Source organism: Ovis canadensis, chromosome 21, assembly GCF_042477335.2.
Source record: "Ovis canadensis isolate MfBH-ARS-UI-01 breed Bighorn chromosome 21, ARS-UI_OviCan_v2, whole genome shotgun sequence".
Taxonomy (NCBI): domain Eukaryota; kingdom Metazoa; phylum Chordata; class Mammalia; order Artiodactyla; family Bovidae; genus Ovis; species Ovis canadensis.
The window spans coordinates 44,795,235-44,819,254 of NC_091265.1; the positions used below are offsets into that span (position 1 = coordinate 44,795,235).

General features: G+C 43.5%; 1 protein-coding gene across 4 annotated transcripts; it reads left to right on the forward strand.

Annotated features, from left to right (window-relative positions):
- Positions 1–6,818: 6,818 nt before the first annotated feature.
- EI24 (EI24 autophagy associated transmembrane protein) lies at positions 6,819–23,574 on the forward strand. Of its 4 annotated transcripts, XR_011251663.1 has the most exons (12): positions 6,844–7,038; positions 11,565–11,677; positions 14,921–15,066; positions 15,813–15,873; positions 17,368–17,434; positions 18,058–18,182; positions 19,136–19,255; positions 19,629–19,740; positions 20,431–20,542; positions 21,078–21,152; positions 22,537–22,912; positions 23,206–23,574. XR_011251663.1 is itself a non-coding variant. In XM_069565128.1 (11 exons), exons 2-11 carry the CDS (start codon positions 11,636–11,638, stop codon positions 22,697–22,699), a joined length of 1,023 nt encoding a protein of 340 aa, XP_069421229.1. In that variant the 5' UTR covers positions 6,819–7,038; positions 11,565–11,635; the 3' UTR covers positions 22,700–23,574. The 4 variants fall into 4 exon arrangements, 2 of the variants coding, with proteins under 2 accessions (XP_069421229.1, XP_069421230.1); XM_069565128.1 differs by having other exon boundaries at positions 6,819–7,038; positions 22,537–23,574; XR_011251664.1 differs by lacking the exon at positions 20,431–20,542 and having other exon boundaries at positions 6,863–7,038.
- Positions 23,575–24,020: the final 446 nt, after the last annotated feature.

Sequence of the window (24,020 nt, forward strand, 5' to 3'; positions counted from 1 at the left end):
GCAAACCCATAGCCAAGATAGTACTGGGTTGGCCAAAAAGTTGTGTAGGTTTTTCCACGACATCTTACAGAAAAACCCGAATGAAACTTTTGGCCAACCAATAGATATAGAATAGGCCCTAGGTAAATGCTTATATGTCTATTATTTGAAAAGAGTCTGGCAAATCGAGGGCACTCAGTAAATAGGAAGTTTATCTCTGCTTGTTAGACATGCAGTCCTGGACTTTACCCCAGATGAACTGAATGAGAATCTGTATTTAGCAAGATCTCCAGGTGATGGGTTTTGAATTTGAGGGGTGCTACTTTCGTGGTGATACACAAAGCCCTAATTTAACTGAGTGGCCTTGTGAGCCATAAGGGAAGGCAGGTGTGGTCAGGAAAAAAGCATGAGGGACTCCTCTGGTGGTCCAGTAGCTAAGACTCTGTGCTCCCAATGCAGGGTGCCCAGGTTAGATCTCTGGTCCTGATCCCATATGGAACTGGATCCCATATGCATCCGGCATGCCACAATTAAGACCTGGTGTAGCCAAATAAGTAAAAATAAATAAATATGTTTTTAAAAAGACATTGCTCCGGGAACCCGGCAAACCAGGTTGGATTCTTTTTTCCTAAATCAGTTACGACACTTACATGGTTGTGAAATAATAAATGGGAAAGGTTTGGTACATGATAGATACCTAATAAATTATAGTACTAATGTCTCTCTACCCTAGAATATTCTAAGGCTTGAAACTAGGATTTATGGCTTCTGGAGATAGTATTGACATCAATTCACTAAATCAAGAAAGTACGGAGTTAGAAGGGAACTTCACATAGATCCCATTTAGCAGCCCTGTGTTATGGAGACTAAGGCTTGAGGTTAGACTGGAGATCAAGTTTTCTGAGTTCAGCGCTCTGCCACACAGGTTCCTCAGTTAGGAAAATAATACACAATAATACACAATTATTACACAAACTAAATAATTACACAAAAATACAATTAGGAAAATAATACACCTCCTAGTTGTTTCAAGGATGACACCCAATATTCAATAAGTATGTAAGAGCTCTTTAAAAATGCAAGATATAATTGTTACTGTTTTTAAAATCTAGATTGTATTATATATGTTAGAATTTCCATCAGGTAAGTTAGATTCATCTATTAAATTCTTTCTAAACTCACACTTTTTTGGCATTTATTTATTTTAAAAACTTTTAACTTTATATTGAAGCATAGTGGATTAACAATGTTGTGACAGTTTCGTGGTGACCCAAGGACAAAAGAATGTGAAATAGGAAGTCAAGAAATACCTGGAGTAACAGGCAAATTCGGCCACGGAGTACAGAATGAAGCAGGGCAAAGGCTAACAGAGTTTTGCCAAGAGAGTGCACCGATCATAGCAAACACCCTCTTCCAACAACACGAGACAAGACTCTACACATGAATATCACCAGATCATCAATATTGAAATCAGATTGATTATATTCTTTGCAGCCAAAGTTGGTAGAAGTTCTATATAGTCCGAAAATAAAAAAAAAAAGACCCTGAGCTTACTGTGGCTCAGATCATGAACTACCTATTGCCAAAATCAGACTTAATTTGAAGAAAGTAGGGAAAACCACTAGACCATTCAGTTCAGTTCAGTTCAGTCGCTCAGTCATGTCTGACTCTTTGCGACCCCATGAATCGCAGCACACCAGGCTTCCCTGTCCATCACCAACTCTCGGAGCTCACCCAAACTCATGTGAATCGACTCAGTGATGCCATCCAGCCATCTCATCTTCTGTCATCCCCTTCTCCTGCCCCCAATCCCTCCCAGCATCAGAGTCTTTTCCAATGCAAAAGTGAAAGTGAAGTCACTCAGTCGTGTCCGACTCTTTGCGGCCTGTGGACTGTAGCCCACCAAGCTCCTCTGTGCATGGGATTCTCCAGGCAAGAATACTGGAGTGGGTTGCCATTTCCTTCTCCAGGGGATCTTCCCGACCCAGGGATCGAACCCAGGTCTCTCACATTGCAGGCAAACGCTTTAACCTCTGCACCACCAGGAAAGCCCTTTCCAATGCAGGTACGACCTAAATCAAATCCTTACAGTTATACAGTGGAAGTGACAAATAGATCCAAGGGATTAGATCTGACAGAGTGCCTGAGGAACTATGGATAGAGGTTCGTGACATTGTAGAGGAGTCAGGGATCAAGACCATCCCCAAGAAAAAGAAATGTGAAAAGGCAAAATGGTTGTCAGAGGAGGCCTTACAAAAAGCTATGAAAAGAAGAAAAGTGAAAGGCAAAGGAGAAAAGGAAAGATATACCCATTTGAATGCAGAGTTCCAAAGAATAGCAAAGAGAGATAAGAAAGCCTTCCTCAGTGATCAATGCAAAGAAATAGAGGAAAACAATAGAATGGGAAAGACTAGAGGTCTCTTCAAGAAAATTAGAGATACCAGGGGAATATTTCATGCAAAGAAGGGCACAATAAAGGACAGAAATAGTATGGACTTAACAAAAGCAGATGATATTAAGAAGAGGTGGCAAGAACACACAGAAGAACTATACACAAAAGATCTTCATGACCCAGATAATTACAATGGTGTGATCACTCACCCAGAGTCAGACATTCTAGAATTCAAAGTGGGCCTTAAGAAGCATTACTAGGAACAAAACCAGTGGAGGTGATGGAATTCCAGTTGAGCTATTTCAAATCCTAAGAGATGATGCTGTGAAAGTGCTGCACTCACTATGCCAGCAAATTTGGAAAACTCAGCAGTGGCCACAGGACTGGAAAAGGTCAGTTTTCATTCTAATCCCAAAGAAAGGCAATGCCAAAGAATGTTCAAACTACCGCACAATTGCACACATCTCAAACACTAGCAAAGTAATGCTCAAAATTCTCCAAGCCAGGCTTCAGCAATACGTGAACCGAGAACTTCCAGATGTTCAAGCTGGATTTAGGAAAGGCAAAGGGACCAGAGATCAAATTGCCAACATCTGTTGGATCATTGAAAAAGGAAGAGAGTTCCAGAAAAACATCTATTTCTGCTTTATTAACTATGCCAAAGCCTTTGACTGTGTGGATCATAACAAACTGTGGAAGATTCTTCAGGAGATGGGAATACCAAATCACCTGACCTGCCTCCTGAGAAATCTGTATGCAGGTCAAGAAGTAACAGTTAGAACTGGACATGGAACAACAGACTGGTTCCAAATCAGGAAAGGTGTACATCAAGGCTGTATATTGTCACCCTGTTTATTTAACTCATGCAGAGTACATCATGAGAAACGATGGGCTGGATGAAACACAAGCTGGAATCAAGATTGCAGGGAGAAATATCAATAACCTCAGATATGCAGATTACACCACCATTATGGCAGAAAGCTAAGAGGAACTAAAGAGCCTCTTGATGAAAGTGAAAGAGGAGAGTGAAAAAATTGGCTTAAAACTCAACATTCAGAAAACTAAGATCATGGCATCTAGTCCCATCACTTCATGGCAAATAGATGGGGAAACAGTGGAAACAGTGACAGATTTTATTTTGGGGGGCTCCCAAATCACTGCAGATGGTGACTGCAGCCATGAAATTAAAAGATGCTTACTCTTTGGAAGAAAAGTTATGACCAACTTAGACAGCATATTAAAAAGCAGAGACATTACTTAGCGAACATAGGTCCATCTAGTCAAAGCTGTGGTTTTTCCAATAGTCATGTATGGAAGTGAGAGTTGGACTATAGACAAAGCTGAGCAGCGAAGAATTGATGTTTTTGAATTGTGGTGTCGGAGAAGAATCTTGAGTCCCTTGGACTGCAAGGATATCCAACCAGTCAATCCTAAAGGAAATCAGCCTTGAATATTCATTGGAAGGACTGATGCTGAAACTGAAACTTCAATACTTCGGCCAGCTGATGCAAAGAATTGACTCACTGGAAAAGACCCTGATGCTGGGCAAGATTGAAGGCAGGAGGAAAAGGGGGCGACAGAGGATGAGATGGTTGGATGACATCACCAACTCAATGGACATGAGTTTTAGTAAATTCCTGGGAGTTGGTGATGGACAGGGAGACCTGGCGTGTTGCAGTCCATGGGGTCGCAAAGAGTCGGACATGACTCAGCAATGATCTGAACTGAAGGAGGAAAGAGCAGATAAAACCAAGGAGGGTCTTGGAATGCAGGAATGGAAAAACCAGACCTTTATTATCCTTCCTTCCCATTCCTAATATTGTAACTCTTAATGAATTTCAGGTCCTCTTGACCAGCATAACCTGTCTCCTCTCCTTCCCCATATAGGGAGAAGGTATTTGTCTTTCTCTCCACCCTCCCTCCCATATAACTGCCTTGTCCACCCTCCCTCCCATATAACTGCCTCGTCCAAGACCCTTATCCCACTCCTTACACTCTGGGTATAAAAATGAATCAAGGACCCCTGTTCAACATCAGTTCTCTCTGACTATCAGGAAGCTGGCCCCCTGTGCTGGCAGCGACTCTCCCCTCACCACTCTAATAAACTTTATTCTTCTTTCACTCTGCCTCGTGGCTGGAAATTCTTTTCCAACCTGCAACCGGGCCGTGACAAGTTTCAGGTGCATGGCAGAGCAACTCAGCCATACATATACATGCATTGGTTCTCCCCCAAGCTCCCCTTCCATATAGGGTGCACAGAACATTGAGCAGAGTTTCCTATCCTCTACAGTAAGTTCTTATTAGTTATCCATTTTATATAAAGCAGTTAAATTCACACTTTTGAGAAAGGCTGGAGCTTGGAGGAATCACTGCTACTGTAATAATTACAATAATCAGTTTATCATTAAACCACTTAAATCTCTTTATAACAAGATAGCTAAGACTCAGCAGATGACCTGGTTATATTTTTTATCAAAATTAAGTTCCAAAAGAAATAAAAATCATTTCTATGTAGTTCCTTATAGCAAAGAGTTGAAGATATTTACTCTTGTGACAAAAAGGAAGTTTAGGAATGTCTCCACTTTGTGATGACTTTAAGTGTTACTTGCTCAGTCATGTCTGACTCTTTTGCAACCCCATGGACCTTAGCCCGCTAGGCTTCTCTGTGCATGGAATTCTCCAGGCAAGAATACTGGAGTGGGTTGTCATTCCATTTTCCAGGGCATCTTCCCAACCCAGGGATTGAACCCGAGTCTCATATCTCGTGCATTGGCAGGAGGGTTTGTTACCACTAGCGCCACCTTATGAAGCCCTGCAGAGTAATTATGACTCCAGTCAAGTAGGAAGGAGAATTCCTTTCCTGGCCACAATGCAGTAACAGGACCTGAATTCACTTTCCATATGAAACAATACGAAAACAGACAACACAGGGGCTTCCCTGGTGGTCCAGGGGTTAAGACTCCATGCTTCCACTGCAAGGGGTGCAGGTTCGCTCTCTGGTTGGGTGACTGAGATCCTGCAAGCTGTGAGGCACAGCAAAAAAACAAAAAACAAAAAAACAATAAATGCATTAAGTAAAACAGACAACATCCATGAAACAATTTATCAGGCAACACGGAACAGGCATCCTGAGAGGGAAGGCAAGTGAGATGAGACCTCTTCCTGCTCCACCTTCCCATTCTCTTTAATCGTGAAAAAAAATCAAGCAATGGATTTATAAGAAAAGGAAACTTGACTGGATATTCATAGATCTGTTCTCAGTGAAAATGAAATTATTACCAAGGCAAAAACAAATAAGAAAATAGTTCCCTTCCCAAGGGGTTTACATATATAAATTCCAGGTTGGCCCTTTATTTCAGAGGCTTGTGCTGTTCTCAACGCTTAGTTTTCTTCTCCCATCTTGTTAGTTTCTACTTTGGGACAGTCTTCCTGGTAGTTTCCACAGGCTCAGGGTAGGGGTCTCGTCTATTCTGGAATGGGGCTGGAAGTTGGTCAGGGAAGAAGAGGTCAATAACTAACTCAAGGAGAGTCAAGAGGTCTGGGTATTTGTTTTGTCACTGACCTTGAGTAAGTCAGAAGACATCTGGGCTTACACTATGTAAGGTTATACTAAATAGCTTCTAGTTGTAAAATTCTGATTCTATTGGTGGCCCGAGCAGCTCTAAGCATACCTAGAGGTGAAAGAAAAGAGAAATGGAAAGAAGAGAAAAAATGTGGAGTGAGAGATATAGGAGGTTGGGAATAGGGGAGAAAAAGGTTATAGGTCAGGCTTGATGGTTCGACGCCCTGGAGTAGACAGACTGGCGGCCTCAGAGGGTGAAAACAGTTTCATTTCTATTTACTTGACCGTTTTTCATCTCAGCCAACACTGTGCTGCCAGAAGACAAAGTCAAATGCAGCTACACTGCATGGCAGCTTGACCTATTCTTCTTCTTCTTTTTAAAAATATTTATTTATTTGGCTGCGCCAGATTTTAGTTGTGGCCATGTGAGATCTAGTTCCCTGACCAGGGATCTAACCCGTGTCCGCTGCGTTGGGAGCTCGGGAGCCTCAACCACTGGACCACCAGGGAAGGCCCATTGATCCATTCATAGTCATTTTATTCTTAACAGGTGAATGAGCTTGATTTGAACCCAGCATTCCTTAGTACTCTTTGGTTATAGAAAATCTCCCAACCAAATAGATCAAGATGACTTCTGAATCTTATTGTTCCGTTGTTAGGCTTTATAATAGAAAGACAGGCAACCTCGGAGAAGTAAAAAAGAGAGAGCAAAAAACTCTTAATAGATACTGGATCGGGAAGGGGGCGCAACCGGGCGGCGGTGGAGGAACAGCGTCCCGGAAAGCAGTGCGTACAGAGCAGGCGCCCAGAACCGGCTTGGCGCACCGCCGGCATTTCCAGGCTGCGTCCGCACGTAGCCCCGCCCCTCCTCCGCCGTGGCCCCGCCCCCTCCTCCTGGGCCGCTGAACTCGGCGACCGCCCGACTTCCCAGCGGCCCCGTGCGGCCTGGGCATGCCCAGTGCGGGCGCAGCCGCCCCGGCCCTGGCAGTGCCCGGGCGGGAGCGTGCGACCCGGTGCGGAGGGGCTCGGAGGAGACGAGCGGGCTCGCGGTGGGCGAGGGACCCGGCTGGAGCCGGAGCCGGAGCCGCGGCGGCGAAGCTGCCGGGTAGGTGCAGCTCGGCGCAGCCGGGCCCTGGCGCCGCGCAGCCCGCTCGCCGGGTGGACCCCGGCGGCTGGGGCGGCGAGGGCGTGGGAGGGCAGCAGGGCCCGAGCGCGGGGTTGAGAGGTGCGGGCGGAGGCTGCGGGCGGGTATCCCGAAACGGAAAGTGCCTCGGAGGCGAGGCAGGGCTGGGGCGGGGGACGCAGCCGGCAGCCGCGGGCGGACCTCTGCCCAGGTGCGGCGCGGCTCGGTTTAGTTCACCGTGTGACGGGAGGTGAGCTTGCCCCGCGCCTCGTGCACGGCTCTGGTTGCCGAGAGAGACCAGCCTCCACTGGAGTTTGCCCAGGAGCTGCGGGGAGACGGGTCCGAAGGGACCTGTGGGTTCCGACCGTCCGCGGAGCCCGGTGAGAAGAGAGGATGCTTACCTTTAGCGCACCTGGAGTGGGATGTGACAGCCACCTGCCTTCTGGACTTGGGTTTAGTGCCTTAGAAATGAAAGCACAGGATTGTGCCTCAGTAGATACTCGGTGACTTCTCACGACTGCTTAGGAATTTAATGACCAGCTGTGTTTACAGGCGTAAGAAACATTTTGTCCGTGGGATGCTCTGTTCAGTTCAGTGGCTCAGTCGTGTCCGACTCTTTGCGACCCCATGAGTCGCAGCACGCCAGGCCTCCCTGTCCCTCACCAACTCCCGGAGTTCACTCAGACTCACATCCATCGAGTCCGTGATGCCATCCAGCCATCTCATCCCCTGTTGTCCCCTTCTCCTCCTGTCCCCAATCCCTCCCAGCATTAGAGTCTTTTCCAGTGAGTCAACTCTTCGCATGAGGTGGCCAGAGTACTGGAGTTTCAGCTTTAGCATCATTCCTTCCAAAGAAATCCCAGGGCTGATCTCCTTCCGAATGGACTGGTTGGATCTCCTTGCAGTCCAAGGGACTCTCAAGAGTCTTCTCCAACACCACAGTTCAAAAGCATCAATTCTTCGATGCTCAGCCTTCTTCACAGTCCAACTCTCACATCCATGCATGACCACAGGAAGAAACCATAGCCTTGACTAGATGGACCTTTGTTCGCAAAGTAATGTCTCTGCTTTTGAATATGCTATCTAGGTTGGTCATCACTTTTCTTCCAAGGAGTAAGCATCTTTTAATTTCATGGCTGCAGTCACCATCTGCAGTGATTTTGGAGCCCAAAAAAATAAAGTCTGACACTGTTTCCCCATCTATTTCCCATGAAGTGATGGGACCGGATGCCATGATCTCTGTTTTATGAATGTTGAGCTTTAAGGCAACTTTTTCGCTCTCCTCTTTCACTTTCATCAAGAGGCTTTTTAGCTCCTCTTCACTTTCTGCTATAAGGTTGGTGTTATTTGCATATCTGAGGTTATTGATATTTCTCCAGGCAATCTTGATTCCAGCTTGTGCTTCTTCCAGGCCAGCGTTTCTCATGATGTACTCTGCATATAAGTTAAGTAAGCAGGGTGACAATATACAGCTTTGACGTACTACTTTTCCTATTTGGAACATGTTGTTCCATGTCCAGTTCTGTTGCTTCGTGACCTGCATACAGATTTCTCAAGAGGCAGGTCAGGTGGTCTGGTATTCCCATCTCTTTCAGAATTTTCCACAGTTTCTTGTGATCCACACAGTCAAAGGCTATGGCATAGTCAATAAAGCAGAAATAGATATTTTTCTGGAACTCTCTTGCTTTTTCCATGATCCAGCGGATCTTGGCAATTTGATCTCTAGTTACTCTGCCTTTTCTAAAACCAGTTTGAACATCAGGGAGTTCACGGTTCATGTATTGCTGAAGCCTGGCTTGGAGAATTTTGAGCATTACTTTACTAGCATGTGAGATGAGTGCAATTGTGTGGTAGTTTGAGCCCTCTTTGGCATTGCCTTTCTTTGGGATTGGAATGAAAACTGACCTTTTCCAGTCCTGTGGCCACTCCTGAGTTTTCCAAATGTGCTGGCATGTTGAGTGCAGCACTTACACAGCATCATCTTTCAGGGTTTGAAATAGCTCAGCTGGAATTCCGTCACCTCCACTAGCTTTGTTCTTAGTGATGCTTTCTAAGTCTGGTTAAACAAAATTCCTCATTGCAAAGCTTGAGTAGACAGTCTCGACTGAGGGTTGGAATACCGGGGTTTTGAAGTTCTCTGTAGCCTTTCGCATGCTGTAATCTTGGGCAAGCCATTTAACTTCAGAGACTCAGTTCCTCCATTTGTGAAATCCTGTGAACTGGATGTATCTCATTCACTTGCACCTCAGTTCGAGGATTTCCTCCGTATTATTATTCAGCCTCTGGTCTCCAGTTGTGGCAGGTTGCTTTTCTGCATGGCTGACCTTTTTTGTCAAACCGGATAATTCACCTATTTTTGTAGCAAGGCTGCTAGGGTCTCTGTATAACATTGAAGTGACTTGTCCTCAGAAGCCCCTGTTGGTCAGTAGGTAACTTGCGACTTGTTATCTGCAGAGTGAAAGTCTCTCAGTCGTGCCTGACTCTTTGCTACCCCATGGACTGTATAGTCCATGGAATTCTCCAGGCCAGAATACTGGAGTGGGTAGCCTTTCCCTTCTCCAGGGGATCTTCCCAAGCCAGGGATGGAACCCAGGTCTCCCGCGTTGCAGGCGGATTCTTTACCAGCGGAGCCGCAAGAGAAGCCCAGGAGCCAGGTGTTAATGGCTGTGGTTCAGATAACAGAGCTCTTGCCCTTGAATTAGGACCAGCACACTTCAAGTTATGTCAGCGCCTTGTGAGAAACCCAGACTAAGTAATCCATTTCCTTAAACTCCCAAACTGGCTTATTCTGTAGTGGGAGTATGTTTATATTAGAAGTTAAGGTTTTATTTCCATGTTATTACACTGTATACTTGAAACCTAGGAAGAAATTTAATACCCTTAATTCATTGATGAGGAAGTAGATGATTAAGAGTGAATCCGTGATAGTCTTTAGCAACCAATGTCTTATGTATCATCACGAGCGTTAACTATTCACCTGCCTCTGAGTGTATCTGTGTAGGATTTGACCCAAGGAGCAGATGGTACATACAGTGTTGTGCAAGTTGCCTTCCTACTGCTGTATTCCCTGCTCTTCCTGTTCTAGGTGGCAGTAGTCCAGTTGGGTCAGTAAGGTATAGTTTGATGAAGTGGTCATTAAGCAAAGGGTGCTTATGTTTTGAAATTCGAGGTTTATAGAAGCTGCCTGTGATATTGTCATTATGCGCTCTCTCTTAAACTGAGGATATCTCAGAGTGATTAAGTCACATTTGAGAATTTTAGAATCCCAAGTTCTTAATTAAATTTTTGAAAATGGGTTCTTCGTTCACCTTAAACACATTACTTGGGAGCATAGTATTGTAAGAATATTTATACATGTGAACTTTCAAGTTATTATTTTATGAAGCTAGATTTTTCATTCACCTAATTAAAAAATACAGTGGAAACCCAGAGAAAACCATAATTCAAAAAGTCACACGCAAAAAAACACACTCAACCCTATGTTCATTAGAGCACTGTTTACAATAGCCAAGACATGTAAACAACCTAGATGTCCATCAACAGAGCAAGTACAACAGTGGAGTACTACTCAGCCATAAAAAGGAGCAAAATTGAGTTGTTTGCAGAGACATAGATGGACTCAAAAAATGCAGTGGGAAAGTTATAGTGTGTTAATGAATATTTGGATATGTGAACTTAACCTTTTTTTGGCCTAGTTTAAAATTCATTATTTTTTGCATGCTTATTAAAATTTTACATATGTATGTATATATTTAAGGTTGGAAAACAGGAAAGGCATATTTGAGGGTCTTGGTGGGAAATTTCACATCACCATCCAAACTTAGCTTTGCCGGAGGGCCCTGTGTATGAAGTGCATATTAAACAATTTTTGTTAGAACTTTCCTCTTACTCTTGTATTTGCATTCATGTAACATCAAGCACAAATATTGCTTGAGAGGACATGGAAGTGTAATTGTCACTCATGATCTTGGATCTCAAAAATACTTGGGACGTGCAGAAGGGATGGTAACCTGATACGACTCATTGGAAAAGACCCTGGTTCTGGGAAGGATAGAGGGCAGGAAGAGAAGAGGGTGACAGGGATGATTGGATGGCATCATCGACTCAATGGACATGAGTTTGAGCAAACTCTGGGAGATGGTGAAAGACAGGAAAGTCTGGCGTGTTGCAGTTCATGGGTCACAGAGTTGGTCACAACTTAGCAGCTGAACAACAACGAAGGAGGAATAGTCAGAGACATCATGGCCCAGAGAAGAGACTAGTGGTCCAAGAGCACATTTACCCCGAATAAAAGTGAAAGGTGGGTAAGTGATTTACACATTGTTGGTTTCAGGTGTTTCAGCAGTTATAGCTATAATCTCATCTAGTCCACTTGCTAGTGTCTATGCAACTGAGAGAATCTACTGCACTCCTGTTAGAGAAGTATGTGGAGAGCGTCGCCATGTAGAAGTGCATGAAGTAACTTGCAGATAAATATTTTCCCTTGATTATACTCCATCTGTTTGCAGGTCCTTCATGATGAGAAATCTGGGGACACTTCTCTCTCCTTTGTGTAGTTGATAGTTTGGGCGGTAAAGAGATGGCTGACAGTGTCAAAACCTTTCTGCAGGATCTTGCCAGGGTGAGTACGTCCAGTCTTCTTCTGACCCTTCTGCTGCAGGAACTGACTAGAAAATCTGTTAGGTAGTGTTGTTATATTTGTTGGATTCTTCACATACAGGTTTTCACTCTAATCCATACTACTCGAGAGAGGAATTATCCTGCATCTCGCAGAAGCTTGGGAGCCCTGTCTAGTGAATGTTGCTAGTATGGGGACCCTGTTCAGCTTGGGCCCAGACCGTCTTTTTTTTTTTTTTAGCTGTATTTTTTTTTTACCATGCCAAATGAGTTGTGGGACCCTAGTTCCCCTGCTAGGAATTGAATTGGGCCCTTGACCTTGAGAGCATGGAGTCCTAACCACTGGACCACCAGGGAATTTCCTAAACTTTATTTTGGAGTAATTTTAGCCTTGCAGAAAAGTTGTAGGGTCATACAGAGAACTCCACTGTATCCTTCACCAGGTTCTCCTAATATTGCCATCTTATGTAACTGTAGTATATTGTTGAAAACCAAGCAGTGAACATTGGTGTAATGCTAATACCTAACCTACTTTGTTTGGATCTACAGTATAGAACCTCTCTTATTCTCCCATTCTACAAGGTGGAGATGATGATGCTTTAAAGAGACATTTAGGATGCCCTTAAAGGGACATTTAGGACCCCCTAATCAACAGACCCATAAAGGTCTGTTTAGGATCCAGTAACCCGAATGATCTATCATATGACATTCCGTTATAGTTATATCTAAGGTCCAATGCCCTAGTTGGAGCCCCTGGTGCTTTATTCTTGAGGGCAGGAGAGAGACCAGTTCTGCCTGGGAGTGGGAGTGTTTATAAGTTTATTTCCTTTGATTAAAAGAGGTGGGATTGAAGAAATATCTTAGAAGGGCCAAAGCGAATTCATGCAACGTGACCTTCTTTTAATACCTTACATCCTTGTCTTGCCGTTCTTGTGAGATAAAATGTCAACTCTGGACCAGTTACACAGCATGTACTTTGTGTGTTTGTCTGCCCCAGACAGACTGTAAGTATCGGAGGTGGGGATCCTGTCATCATCCTGGCACATGCTAGGCCTTAAGCCACTTGAAGTTAATGATCTTAAAATTTTAAACTGTTTGTGGAAGACTCAAGTTAAAAAGCAAAATAAGAATAAACATTACTCATAGGTAAAAGATCATGTGAACCTTGCCAAGGTCTGCTCCTTTCAGTGTGTAGTTCATAAACGTGTCCATTTCTCTGTATTCTGACAATGTTCTCTAAAAGTTGTTTTTGCTCATAATAGGAGAAAATGTCATTCTTAAATCGAGGTTGACCATTGTTTCCAGAATACCTTTTTCTGCTTCTTGATGATGTTGAATGCCCTAGTTCTTCCTTCTCTACTTTGGATATAAAACCGTTCTGGCACTTACTAAACTATACATTTTTGTTGTTGTTGTTTACTTATGTACTTTTCCTGCCGAGTTATGAGTTTCTCAAGCACGTCCATATGACTGATGTCTAGCTCATTAAGGATGCTCAGTACGAAAGTGGGTCGATGAATGAGGGTAGTCCTTTGAACTGGGTAATAGGCAGGTCTAATGTTTGTGGTAATGACAGTAACCTTTCTACCATTGGGGCTCTTCCAGTGATTGGCAAGTGGCCCCATCAGTGACTTATAGACTTACTCATTCTCTCCCTCACCAGACATGTTTAAAGACACTCTCCTCCAGCTATACTGCCATGCTGTTTCTGTCTTACTCAGCAATAGCTTTTCATACTTTTATGGTAATTATTTCTTTGTGTCTTCCTTCAGCCTTGGTCCAGCCCTGCTCCTTTTTGGAGACCAGTGTTTAATCTATCCTTGTATCACTGGTTTGATACAGGCTATAAATCATACTTGTAGGCATTCAGCTGATATTAGAAGAGTATAAAGGAGGGCTATAACTTGGCTTAACAGTATTGGTAACTCTTAGAGGGATTAGAAAACCACTATTTTGCAACCGTGTTATTCAAGATTGGTTTGATCAAGACTTGTTAATTGATGTGCAAATCTAGGGAAGAGGACTTGATGAGCAGGATATTTGCCTGGTCTCAGAAATGTCTGCCCACGGATTCTTTACTAGTTGCAAGGAGAAAAATTTGCAGCCATACAATGGAGTTGGATAACACCTTCTGACTATGTAAAATCAGTGTCACCTGCAAGGGCCAACACAGACATCATATGCTTCCGGATATGACACCTGGAAAGGCACCCCATCACTTAGGTGACTCTTGTTGTTTAGTCACTGTGTCTAGTTCTTTTGCGACCTCATGGACTATAGTCCACCAGACTCCTCTCTCTGGGATTTCCCATGCGAGAATACTTGAGTGGGTTGCCGTTTCCTTCTCTGGGGGTCTTCCTGACCCTGGGTTCAATCCCATGTCTCTTGTATTAGCATGTGGATTCTTTACCACTGAGCCACCTGGGAAGCCCCACTTAGGTGATAACTCCTGCTAAAAATGTGTAACCTGGGGTCTAATCGTGAGGTCACAAACCTAAATTGAGGGCACCCCATAAAATAACTTATGTGTATACTTCAAAAAGGAAGACAGCTATAGAGCTGTTCCTAATGGAAGGAGACTAAAGAGATAGGAGAGCTAAGTGCAACATGTGATTCTGAACTGATGTCTGGTATGCGATGGGTAAAAGTGCTATAGAGGGCATTTCTGAGACAAATGGGGAAACTGGAGTGTGGACTCATTGGAAAAGACTGATGCTGGGAAAGATTGAGGGCAGGAGAAGGGGACGACAGAGAATGAGATGGTTGGATGGCATCACCGACTCGATGGACATGGGTTTGGGTGGATTCCGGGAGTTGGTGATAGACAGGGAGGCCTGGCGTGCTGCAGTTCATGGGGTTGCAAAGAGTTGGACATGACTGAGCTACTGAACTGATCTTGTATTAAGGAATATCATTGTTCTTAGGAAATAGACAATGAACAGTTATAAGTAAAAGGGACATGATATAGCAACCTACTCAAATGATCTAGAAAAAAATGAGTATATATGTATAAATAGTAATAATAAATAACTGTGGCACAGCAACTGGTGATTTCGAGAAAGGATATTTGGAAGTTCTCCATTCTTGCAACTCTTCTGTAAATTGGGAATGATTTCTAAACAACACTTCAGCCTTGTAGCAAACTAAATAGAATGATTTACACTATTATTTCATTGTATCTAACTTTGGGAAGTCTTCTGATCCATAATTTTCCCTCTTTAAAAATAATAAATACTCATGTCTACAGGGAATCAAAGACTCCATCTGGGGAATTTGTACCATCTCAAAGCTAGATGCTCGAATTCAACAAAAGAGAGAGGAGCAGCGTCGAAGAAGGGCAAGCAGTGTCCTGGCTCAGAGGAGAGCCCAGAGCATAGAGAGGAAGCAGGAGAGGTAAGGAGTGGAGGCTGAGGTCAGGGAGCATCACTCCCTTCCCAGTCGGGGGTAGGGGGACACTTTAGGAAGTGATTGAATTGAGCATACAATTCAGACACTACATAATGATGTGGAGTTTCAGTACCCCCTTATTTGTCTTTTGTACTTTCTCCCCCATAAAAGTTACAGGTGATTTTTCCCCACTCCCCTCACATTGAATTAAACTGAGGTCTCACAGTAATCCTTGTTCAAAATATTGTGGTGTCTAAAAGAAATCAGAATGATGAATATTATTGTTGTTTTAGTTGCTAAGTTATGTCCTCCTCTTTGCAACCCCATGGGCTATAGCCCACCTGGCTCCTCTGTCCATGGGATTTCCTAGGCAAGAACACGGGAGTGGGTTGCCATTTCCTTCTCCAAGAATGGTGAATAGAGAACCATAAAAATTTTTTTGGCTGAGTGGATGCTTCTAGGAGCGCCTATGTGGATTTTGATAAAAGAACCTCAGACATCCCCTTCTAATCTTCTCCAGTCTTGGACTTAGGAAATAAAGGAGTTTGTTTGTTAGTTTTGTTTTTAAGAAAAAATGCTTCTCTTGAAACATTTTTAGCCTTTCTCATTGATATTAGGAGAGAACATTGGAAGAACAGTAGGTGCTAAAAAAATAATATGGTCCTAAGAAAATATAAAAAGGAGAGCTGCTGAATGACAATATGGAAATAGCCTATATACCTGTTAAGCTAAACACATGTGGTCTTTTCCAGTGAACCACGCATTGTTAGCAGAATTTTCCAGTGCTGCGCTTGGAATGGTGGAGTTTTCTGGGTAAGTTCTTTTTCCTCAAATTCCAAGTGCCTTAGAAGCATCTCTGTTCCGGTTGTTGCAGTGTTCATGGTTCTCAGCTGTCTTCTTAAAACTGAGACAGGTAGCTTTCACCTAGTAATGCATTCCTAAGGCCATCACTCAGGATTCTGTGCGCTTTCAGTCATTTTATGTCCCCTCAGAATTCTTGTATGTAAATGTCAGGGACAGCCCTGTACATACACATTTTTGTTAAATGACTTTACAAGTTTTATTGTCATAGGTAACAATTTCTCATGACATTGTCTGGACATTTTGGTTCAGAGTGACTATGGAGGCTCAAAGGGGAGGGACAGATGGACATGAGCAAGGCTCTCCCTTTACCTGGTCATAGCAGTGTCCTCAAATTGGTTACTATGGAAACTCAGACCAGAAAGTTGCCTACAGTTGACTGAGAACCAACACAGCCCCAGGAGAAATTTGAGTACTTTGAAAAACAAATAGTTAAAATATTTTCTTTGGCTTTTCCGGTAAGCGGCCTGAGGTGACTCCTAAAAATGGTGCGCTATTCACTTGACCCAGAAAACCCCACAAAATCATGCAAATCAAGAGGTTCAAATCTTCGTGTACACTTTAAGAACACTCGTGAAACTGCCCAGGCCATAAAGGGTATGCATATCCGAAAAGCCACCAAGGTGAAGGACGTCACGTTAAAGAAGCAGTGTGTGCCGTTCCGCCGCTACAACGGTGGAGTTGGCAGGTGTGCACAGGCCAAACAATGGGGCTGGACTCAGGGTCGATGGCCCAAAAAGAGTGCTGAATTTTTACTACACATGCTCAAAAATGCAGAGAGTAATGCTGAACTTAAGGGCTTAGATGTAGATTCTCTGGTCATTGAGCACATCCAAGTGAACAAAGCCCCCAAGATGCGACGCAGGACTTACAGAGCTCACGGTCGGATCAACCCCTACATGAGCTCTCCCTGCCACATTGAGATGATCCTTACTGAAAAAGAACAGATTGTTCCTAAACCAGAAGAGGAGGTTGCACACAAGAAAAAGATATCCCAGAAGAAACTGAAGAAACAAAAACTTATGGCCCTGGAATAAATGCCGCAAAAAATAAATGCAAATAAAAGTTAAAAATATATATATATATTTTCTTTGACTTGAAATTCAGTATAATTCAACTTGTTAATCTAAACATTTCACAAATGTTTTTAGGTATTCAGTTCGTTAGCTTTAATTAATAAAATATGACTATGTTCTTAGTATTGGCATGATACTGATTGACTTGTTCTCCTATGCCCCCCAAAGTTTCACTGTTTTCATAGGCAGTGACAGGTGTGTATCTCTCAGCTGGAGAACTGGTAAAGAGCAATGAGTCCAGTTTTGATGCCACTGCATGACTCCTAATTTATAAAAGGCGCTTCCATCTGGAAAATAAGTACACTGAAACTTGAAATTCTTGTTTTAAAGAAGGGCTTTTAATGCTTACCTTGTTGCTTCTTTCCTTTAGCTTAGTCTCCTCTTGTTTTATCGAGTGTTTATTCCCGTCCTTCAATCAGTGACGGCCCAGATTATTGGTAAGTAACTCCGTTGCTCTGTGCTATCTGCCCAGGATAGAGGGGGGAGGTTTTTCCTGTCTCCCTCAGTTTATTGAACACTTACTTTGAACCTGGAGCTTTAGGTTTTTTATGTATTTATTTGTTTGACTGCATCAGGTCTTATTTGCCCTGAGGCATGTGGGATCTTAGTTCTGTGACCAGGGATCAAACCCATGTCCCCTGCTTTGCAAGGCAGATTCTTCTAAGTCAGATCTCTCAGCAACCCTTTGAGTAGATAATGCTGTGGATACCAGTTTGTAGATGAGGAAATGCAAATTGGTTACCAAGGTTAAACCATTAGTAAGTGGCGAAGCTGGAAGATGAACTCAGGTGGATTCCTGCATCCAGTGACTACTAGCCACTGATCTGTCAGCCACCACCAAGTGAGCAGCATGTATCCGTGGCCACTCTGAATTGGAGTCATGGCCAGAGTGTGGTGTTTCTATGAGAAAGTAAGACTACCTGGAACAAGTACCGTGACGTGCTGGCAAGAAGCAAAGGGGTGTGTGGAGGGGAAAGAGTCACAAATCAGGGGATGTGCCTTTGGTCTTCTGGCTTTCCTTTTCTCCAGGTAAACTAACAAGCCCTCCCCCCTGTCCTAGGTGACCCATCGCTACACGGGGATGTCTGGTCGTGGCTGGAGTTCTTCCTCACATCAATTTTCAGCGCTCTCTGGGTGCTCCCCCTCTTTGTGCTCAGCAAAGTCGTGAACGCGATTTGGTTTCAGGTAGGTCCAGGGCAGCATGGATTCTGGGTCTGACGGCATAATTGGTCACCAGGTGGCAGATTTCAGTCTGTCAGTTTAGTAGCTAGGTAGGGACCGACTCCACAGCCTGAACTTTTCTTGGTGAGGCAGCCAGTGGGTGAGCTCTGGCTCTTGTAAAATGAAATTATTCTCTCAGCTCACAAGGGCATCTCGTGGCCAGGTGTCCAGGGGCTTTTCTCCCTTGGCAGCTCTCATGGCAGACTAGTGGCCTTCACTTTGGGGATGGATAATCAGGCCATTTAATTCATGGCAAACAGATGGGGAAACAGTGGACACAGTGGCTGACTTTATTTTTCTGGGCTCCAAAATCACTGCAGATGGTGACTGCAGCCATGAAATTAAAAGACACTTGCTCCTTGGAAGGAAAGTTATGACCAAACTAGACAGCATATTAAAAAGCAGAGACATTGCCAACAAAGGTCCGTCAAGTCAAGGCTATGGTTTTTCCAGTGGTCATGTATGGATGTGAGAGTTGGACTATAAAGAAGGCTGAGCGCCGAAGAATTGATGCTTTTGAACTGTGGTGTTGGAGAAGACTCTTGAGAGTCCCTTGGACTGCAAGGAGATCCAACCAGTCTATCCTAAAGGAGATCAGTCCTGGGTGTTCATTGGAGGGACTGATGTTGAAGCTGAAACTCCAATACATTGGCCACCTGATGAGAAGAGCTGACTCATTTGAAAAGATCCTGATGCTGGGAAAGATTGAGGACAGGAGGAGAAGGGGACGACAGAAGATGAGATGGTTGGATGGCATCATCGACTCGATGGACATGAATTTGGGTGGACTCCGGGAGTTGGTGATAGACAGGGAGGCCTGGCATGCTGCGGTTCTTGGGGTCGCAAAGAGTCGGACACGACTGAGTGACTGAACTGAACTGAATTCACGTTTTGGTGAGCTCTTTTCTCTCTTGCAGGATATAGCTGACCTGGCATTCGAGGTATCCGGAAGGAAGCCTCACCCATTTCCTAGTGTCAGCAAAATAATTGCTGACATGCTCTTCAACCTCTTGCTCCAGGCTCTCTTTCTTCTCCAGGTGAGACTGGCCTTCCGGGCACATGGGTGGATTAAACAAAGATCCACTAGAGGGAGCTTCACAAAAACAGGGTATCCCGTTTATACTGAGCAGATATGTTTATGGGAGGTAATGATTTTTAAATCATTTTTCATAGAAACAACTAGAGACTTTTAAAATCATAAAATGATTTTAAAAAAAACCACCAACAACATGAATTTGCCTGCTCTTCCCAGCCACCCTGAGCCTTCTCCACTCACCTGCTATTTTAGAAACTTGAGAAGCAGCTCTCCGGCTGTCTGGGTAGAGAGTGAGAGCGATAACCCAGAGTGGCAGGTGAATGTGCTAGGTCTCTGAAGCGTTGGAATTAAGCTTTTCCATATTTGTTCTTCAGGGGATGTTTGTGAGTCTCTTTCCCATCCATCTTGTTGGCCAGCTGGTTAGCCTCCTGCATATGTCTCTCCTCTACTCACTGTACTGCTTTGAATATCGTTGGTTCAATAAAGGTAAGCCTGTCCAAAGAAACTCAAGAGCTTGGAGGCCCAGTTTGGAAATGGTGCTGCCAAGGAAACTAATTAAATTCTTCAAAACTGAGGCCCTTGGCAAACCCATCGTTGGAATGAAGCAGCCTTTTTGGCAAGAGGGGACTTACATTTGGCTTAGAGGTTTTTCTAACCCTTTGGTGCTGGGGGGTATAGCACTGTAGGACTACCCTGTGGAGCTCAGTGTCATGTAGCTCGGACAGAGCCATAAGGTGGCATGAATGAGCACCAGTTATTCTGAATCAGAGAAGTTAATTTGATGCTGGTGCATACAGATAATTTCAGGGATATGTTGAAAGTCCTTGGCATATTTGGTTGTGGATGGTTGAAAGAGATTAATTGATTTCTAGAGGATGGCTGCCTTTTTTTTTTTTTTATATATCTTGCTTTGTTTAAAACTAATACTGACATAGGATGCTGCTGGTATTGAATGCAGAATTCACTTGGCCTGCCAGCTTTGAAACTGTGATGGTTCAGTTGTAAAATCTTTGCATAGAAGCTTTATGGGATTTGGGCAATTCTAATATACTTTAGTTGTATTGTAAATAGCAGATCTGAACCTAAAACTCAAACCTCAAATAAATTGTTACCGATATTTAGTCATTTGACTAAAAGGAAGTAATGCAGGCTAATTGTGTTGGCTCCTTGTTTTAGGAATTGAAATGCACCAGCGGTTGTCAAACATAGAAAGGAATTGGCCTTACTACTTTGGATTTGGTTTGCCCCTGGCTTTCCTCACAGCAATGCAGTCCTCCTACATTGTCAGGTAATTGGACTGCAAGGACTTGAACTAGTTTAAAAAATAATAATAACTCAGTGTAGGGAGCACCTTGTCTGCACTTGGTTCTGTGCTAGGCATTCTGCATTCTCACTTTGCTGTCTAGAGGTCTGTAGGATTTTTCTCCCTGACGGATAGTCACAGATGTCTGTCAGTTAGCATTATTTTACTTTTTGTGGGGGGCCACACCTTGAAGAATGCAGGATCTTAGCCCCCTGCAGTGGAAGCGTGGACTCGTAACCATTGGACTGCCAAGGAATTCCTAGCATTAAAATATTATCTGCATGATCCTATATCCCATATTCTTTCTTCTGTGTTGCTTCCTGGAACAATGTTAAACATAGCCAGTGTTTAGAAAAATCCTTTTTTTTAAAAAAAATTTTTTTAACGTGTTTGATAGATTAAGGGTCCATCAAGCCATGCTGTTTAGCACGGAGGTAACTAACTTTGGGCTTCAAATATCTTCAAAGTCATGGCTGTTTTGAAGGTGACTAATTCTTTTTTTTTTTCCTCTCACAAACAGTGGCTGCCTCTTCTCTATCCTCTTTCCTTTATTCATTATCAGCGCCAATGAAGCAAAGACCCCTGGCAAAGCATAGTAAGTATTAGCCTTATTAGCTAAAATGTAGCAGGTATTTTCTGTCTAAAATACTGGGGTCGTAACACTGCAGTTATGTGAATGCGACATTTTTACAATTTTTAAAAAACTGTGTAACTGATCCTTTTTTTTTCTTTTTTTTTTACAAATGAGAAAAATGTTTATTAAGGAAACAATTTAACAATTGTCCCTAGCAGAACTTGACAGACTAGGGCACAACCTGAAGACAATTACAGTTTCAGTCATTAACACACTATAGGGTGCTTATTGGAGAAGGAAATGGCAACCCACTCTAGTTTTCTTGCCTGGAGAATCTCAGGGACGGGGGAGCCTGATGGGCTGCTGTCTATGGGGTCGCACAGAGTCGGACACAACTGAAGCGACTTAGCAGCAGGGTGCTTATTCTACAACTGAAAAGTTGCTGGTTTGTGACATCATTTTCCTCACATTGTGGGAAAATATTAATATACAGTTTTATGAGAGTAGCACTTCTGGGATGTATCCCAAGATTTCCCCCATGCATATGTGCGCATTTCTGTTTCAAAAATTGATGCTATTATACATATTTATACATATTCTTAAAATGTAACAGTTCACTGAATAAGATGCTTATACCTGTAGTTAAGCTCATTTTGTAAGAATGGTCACCTTTTTAAAAATACTGGGTCATGTGATGTGGCTACATGAGTTTATTGATAATGATAACACAGCAGTATTTTTAAAGTGAATCTTTAGCAATACTAGCACTCTGGAAGTTTGATCACTTCAGAAGAAAACCCCAGTCTTTTGATCAGTTTTGGTTAAGTCGCTGAGGACATGTGCATTAGAAAAATTTCCAGTCTGCTTTAGGGCCTTAGGTGTTCTTGCTATCCACTAATGTTAAGTGTGTATCTTAGCGTAATTGACTTTCTCTTGAAACTCTCCTGAAAGTGAACTAATCTTCAGACCACAGCTGGAAGTGTTTGGTTTGGCTGTGCTGGGTCTTTGTTGCTGCAGGGGCTTTTTTCTGTTTGCAGCGAGCAGGGGCTTCTCTCTAGTTGCAGTGCCCGGGCTTCTCACTGTGGTGGCTTCTCTTGTGTTGCGGATCGTGGGTTGTAGATCACAGGCTCATGCGCTTAGTTGCTCCGTGGCATGTGGGATCCTCCTGGATCAGGGATCAAACCTGATTCCACTGCCCTCCTGACAATGACAATCCCAGCACTTTCTGTAGTTGCTGCCTGTTGAATCTGCATGTCCAATATCTGTAGTCGCTTGATCAAATTTCAGTGGTCTTGTTTTCCCCTGTGTCATTTTAAATTGAAAATAGTTAAGTAAGTGGCCAAATGATTAAAACAGTTCTTCTCAACTGGCCGGTCTAACAGGTTGGGTCTCTCTTACCTTGCAGCCTTTTCCAGTTGCGCCTCTTCTCCTTGGTGGTTTTCTTAAGCAACAGACTCTTCCACAAGACAGTCTACCTGCAGTCAGCCCTGAGCAGCTCCACTTCTGCAGAAAAATTACCCTCACCGCACCCGTCTCCTGCCAAACTGAAGGCTGCTGCAGGCCGCTGAGTCGGTCACCCGCCATCTGGAGGGGCCGGGTGGGATCGGAAGGATGCTGTGGCAGCTCTTCTCCTGGTTCACCTCCATCCCCTCCCAGGGAAGGCAGGGCCCACCCTGCCAAGGGCCCTGCCCACATTCCCTTCTCTCTGAGGAATCCAGATTTTTGTCTCTGGTGCATGTAAGGCAGAATCTTCCTGCGACCAGTATGGATTTTAAACACTGGTGAGTCTGAAAGGACCACAGGTTTTTCTGCAGCTCTTTTCTAGCATTTGCCAGCCCCGTGCCTGGACTGATTTGAATACTCTTTCTCCCTGTGCCATTTCCCTTCCATTTTCCCTTTCTGCCTCCCACCACCCTTGGATGAATGGATTTTTGTAATTTTAGCTGTTGTGTTTTGTGGACCTGTTTTTTGTTTTTCTGTGAAGCACATATATTGGATGTGGGAGGGAGAGGAGGCTCCGCTGCTCCTCGTCACTCCCTTTATAGCCATCACTGTCTTGTTTCTTGTAACTCAGGTTAGATTTTGGTCTCTTGCTCCACTGCAAAAAAAAAAAAAACAAAGACACAAGCCTGAAGACATGGGACAGAAGAAAGACCTCACAGCCAGATCTCCGCTGGGTTTGAGGAATGACTTTCTTTCTTCCCCTTGCAGGGGAAAAAGCTTTTTTCACTGGTACATTTAAAGCTCCCCAAAGATAGGGAGGTACCAATTTCGGACAAGTGCCACCGCAACACAGAATGCTCAGAGAACCTGAACTTTTAAACTTTGGAGGTCTGATCTTGACTGTTGGCCACTGCTGGGTCTGTCTGGTGTTTCAAAGGAATATTGGGTGCTGCAAATAGGAACTGAAGGGGTAAACTTATTAAACCCATTAAACCTGTGATTGGTTGGTTTTTTTCCTGTCATTTCAAAGAGACGAAATATGGAGGGAGGGGGCAAATGTCAGAACACCTGTGCAGTGTTAAGATGTCACAGGTGTGAGCTGGTTTCTCACATATGTGTAATCGTCGAGTTTATAAATTGTCACTTCAGGAAACATATTCATGGAACACAAGACTTTGTCTTGATTAATTCTGAAAATTGGTTCTGAAAAATACTCCCTGAGGAAGTTTGGGTTATGCTGTTATAATCGTGTTGGCACCTAGTGAAAGAATTTGGAATTGAGTTGTTTTAAAGTCTATATGTACATCTCCTCTGTATTCGTGAAGAAGAGAGGTCCTTTCAGACTTCAACGAATTGGACATTCTCGTGAGGGAAGAGAATAGACATTTGGTAAACAGAAACCTTTACTAAGTACAAGACAAAAATAAGGATTTAAAAATCGTTGCC

Excerpts from the sequence above, each read along its gene's own strand:
- EI24 (XM_069565128.1), top strand. The coding sequence starts at position 11,636 with ATGGCTGACAGTGTCAAAACCTTTCTGCAGGATCTTGCCAGG. Across the intron at positions 15,067-15,812 it reads ATAGAGAGGAAGCAGGAGAG|TGAACCACGCATTGTTAGCA; the intron begins GTAAGGAGTGGA and ends GGTCTTTTCCAG. Across the intron at positions 21,153-22,536 it reads AAGACCCCTGGCAAAGCATA|CCTTTTCCAGTTGCGCCTCT; the intron begins GTAAGTATTAGC and ends CTTACCTTGCAG.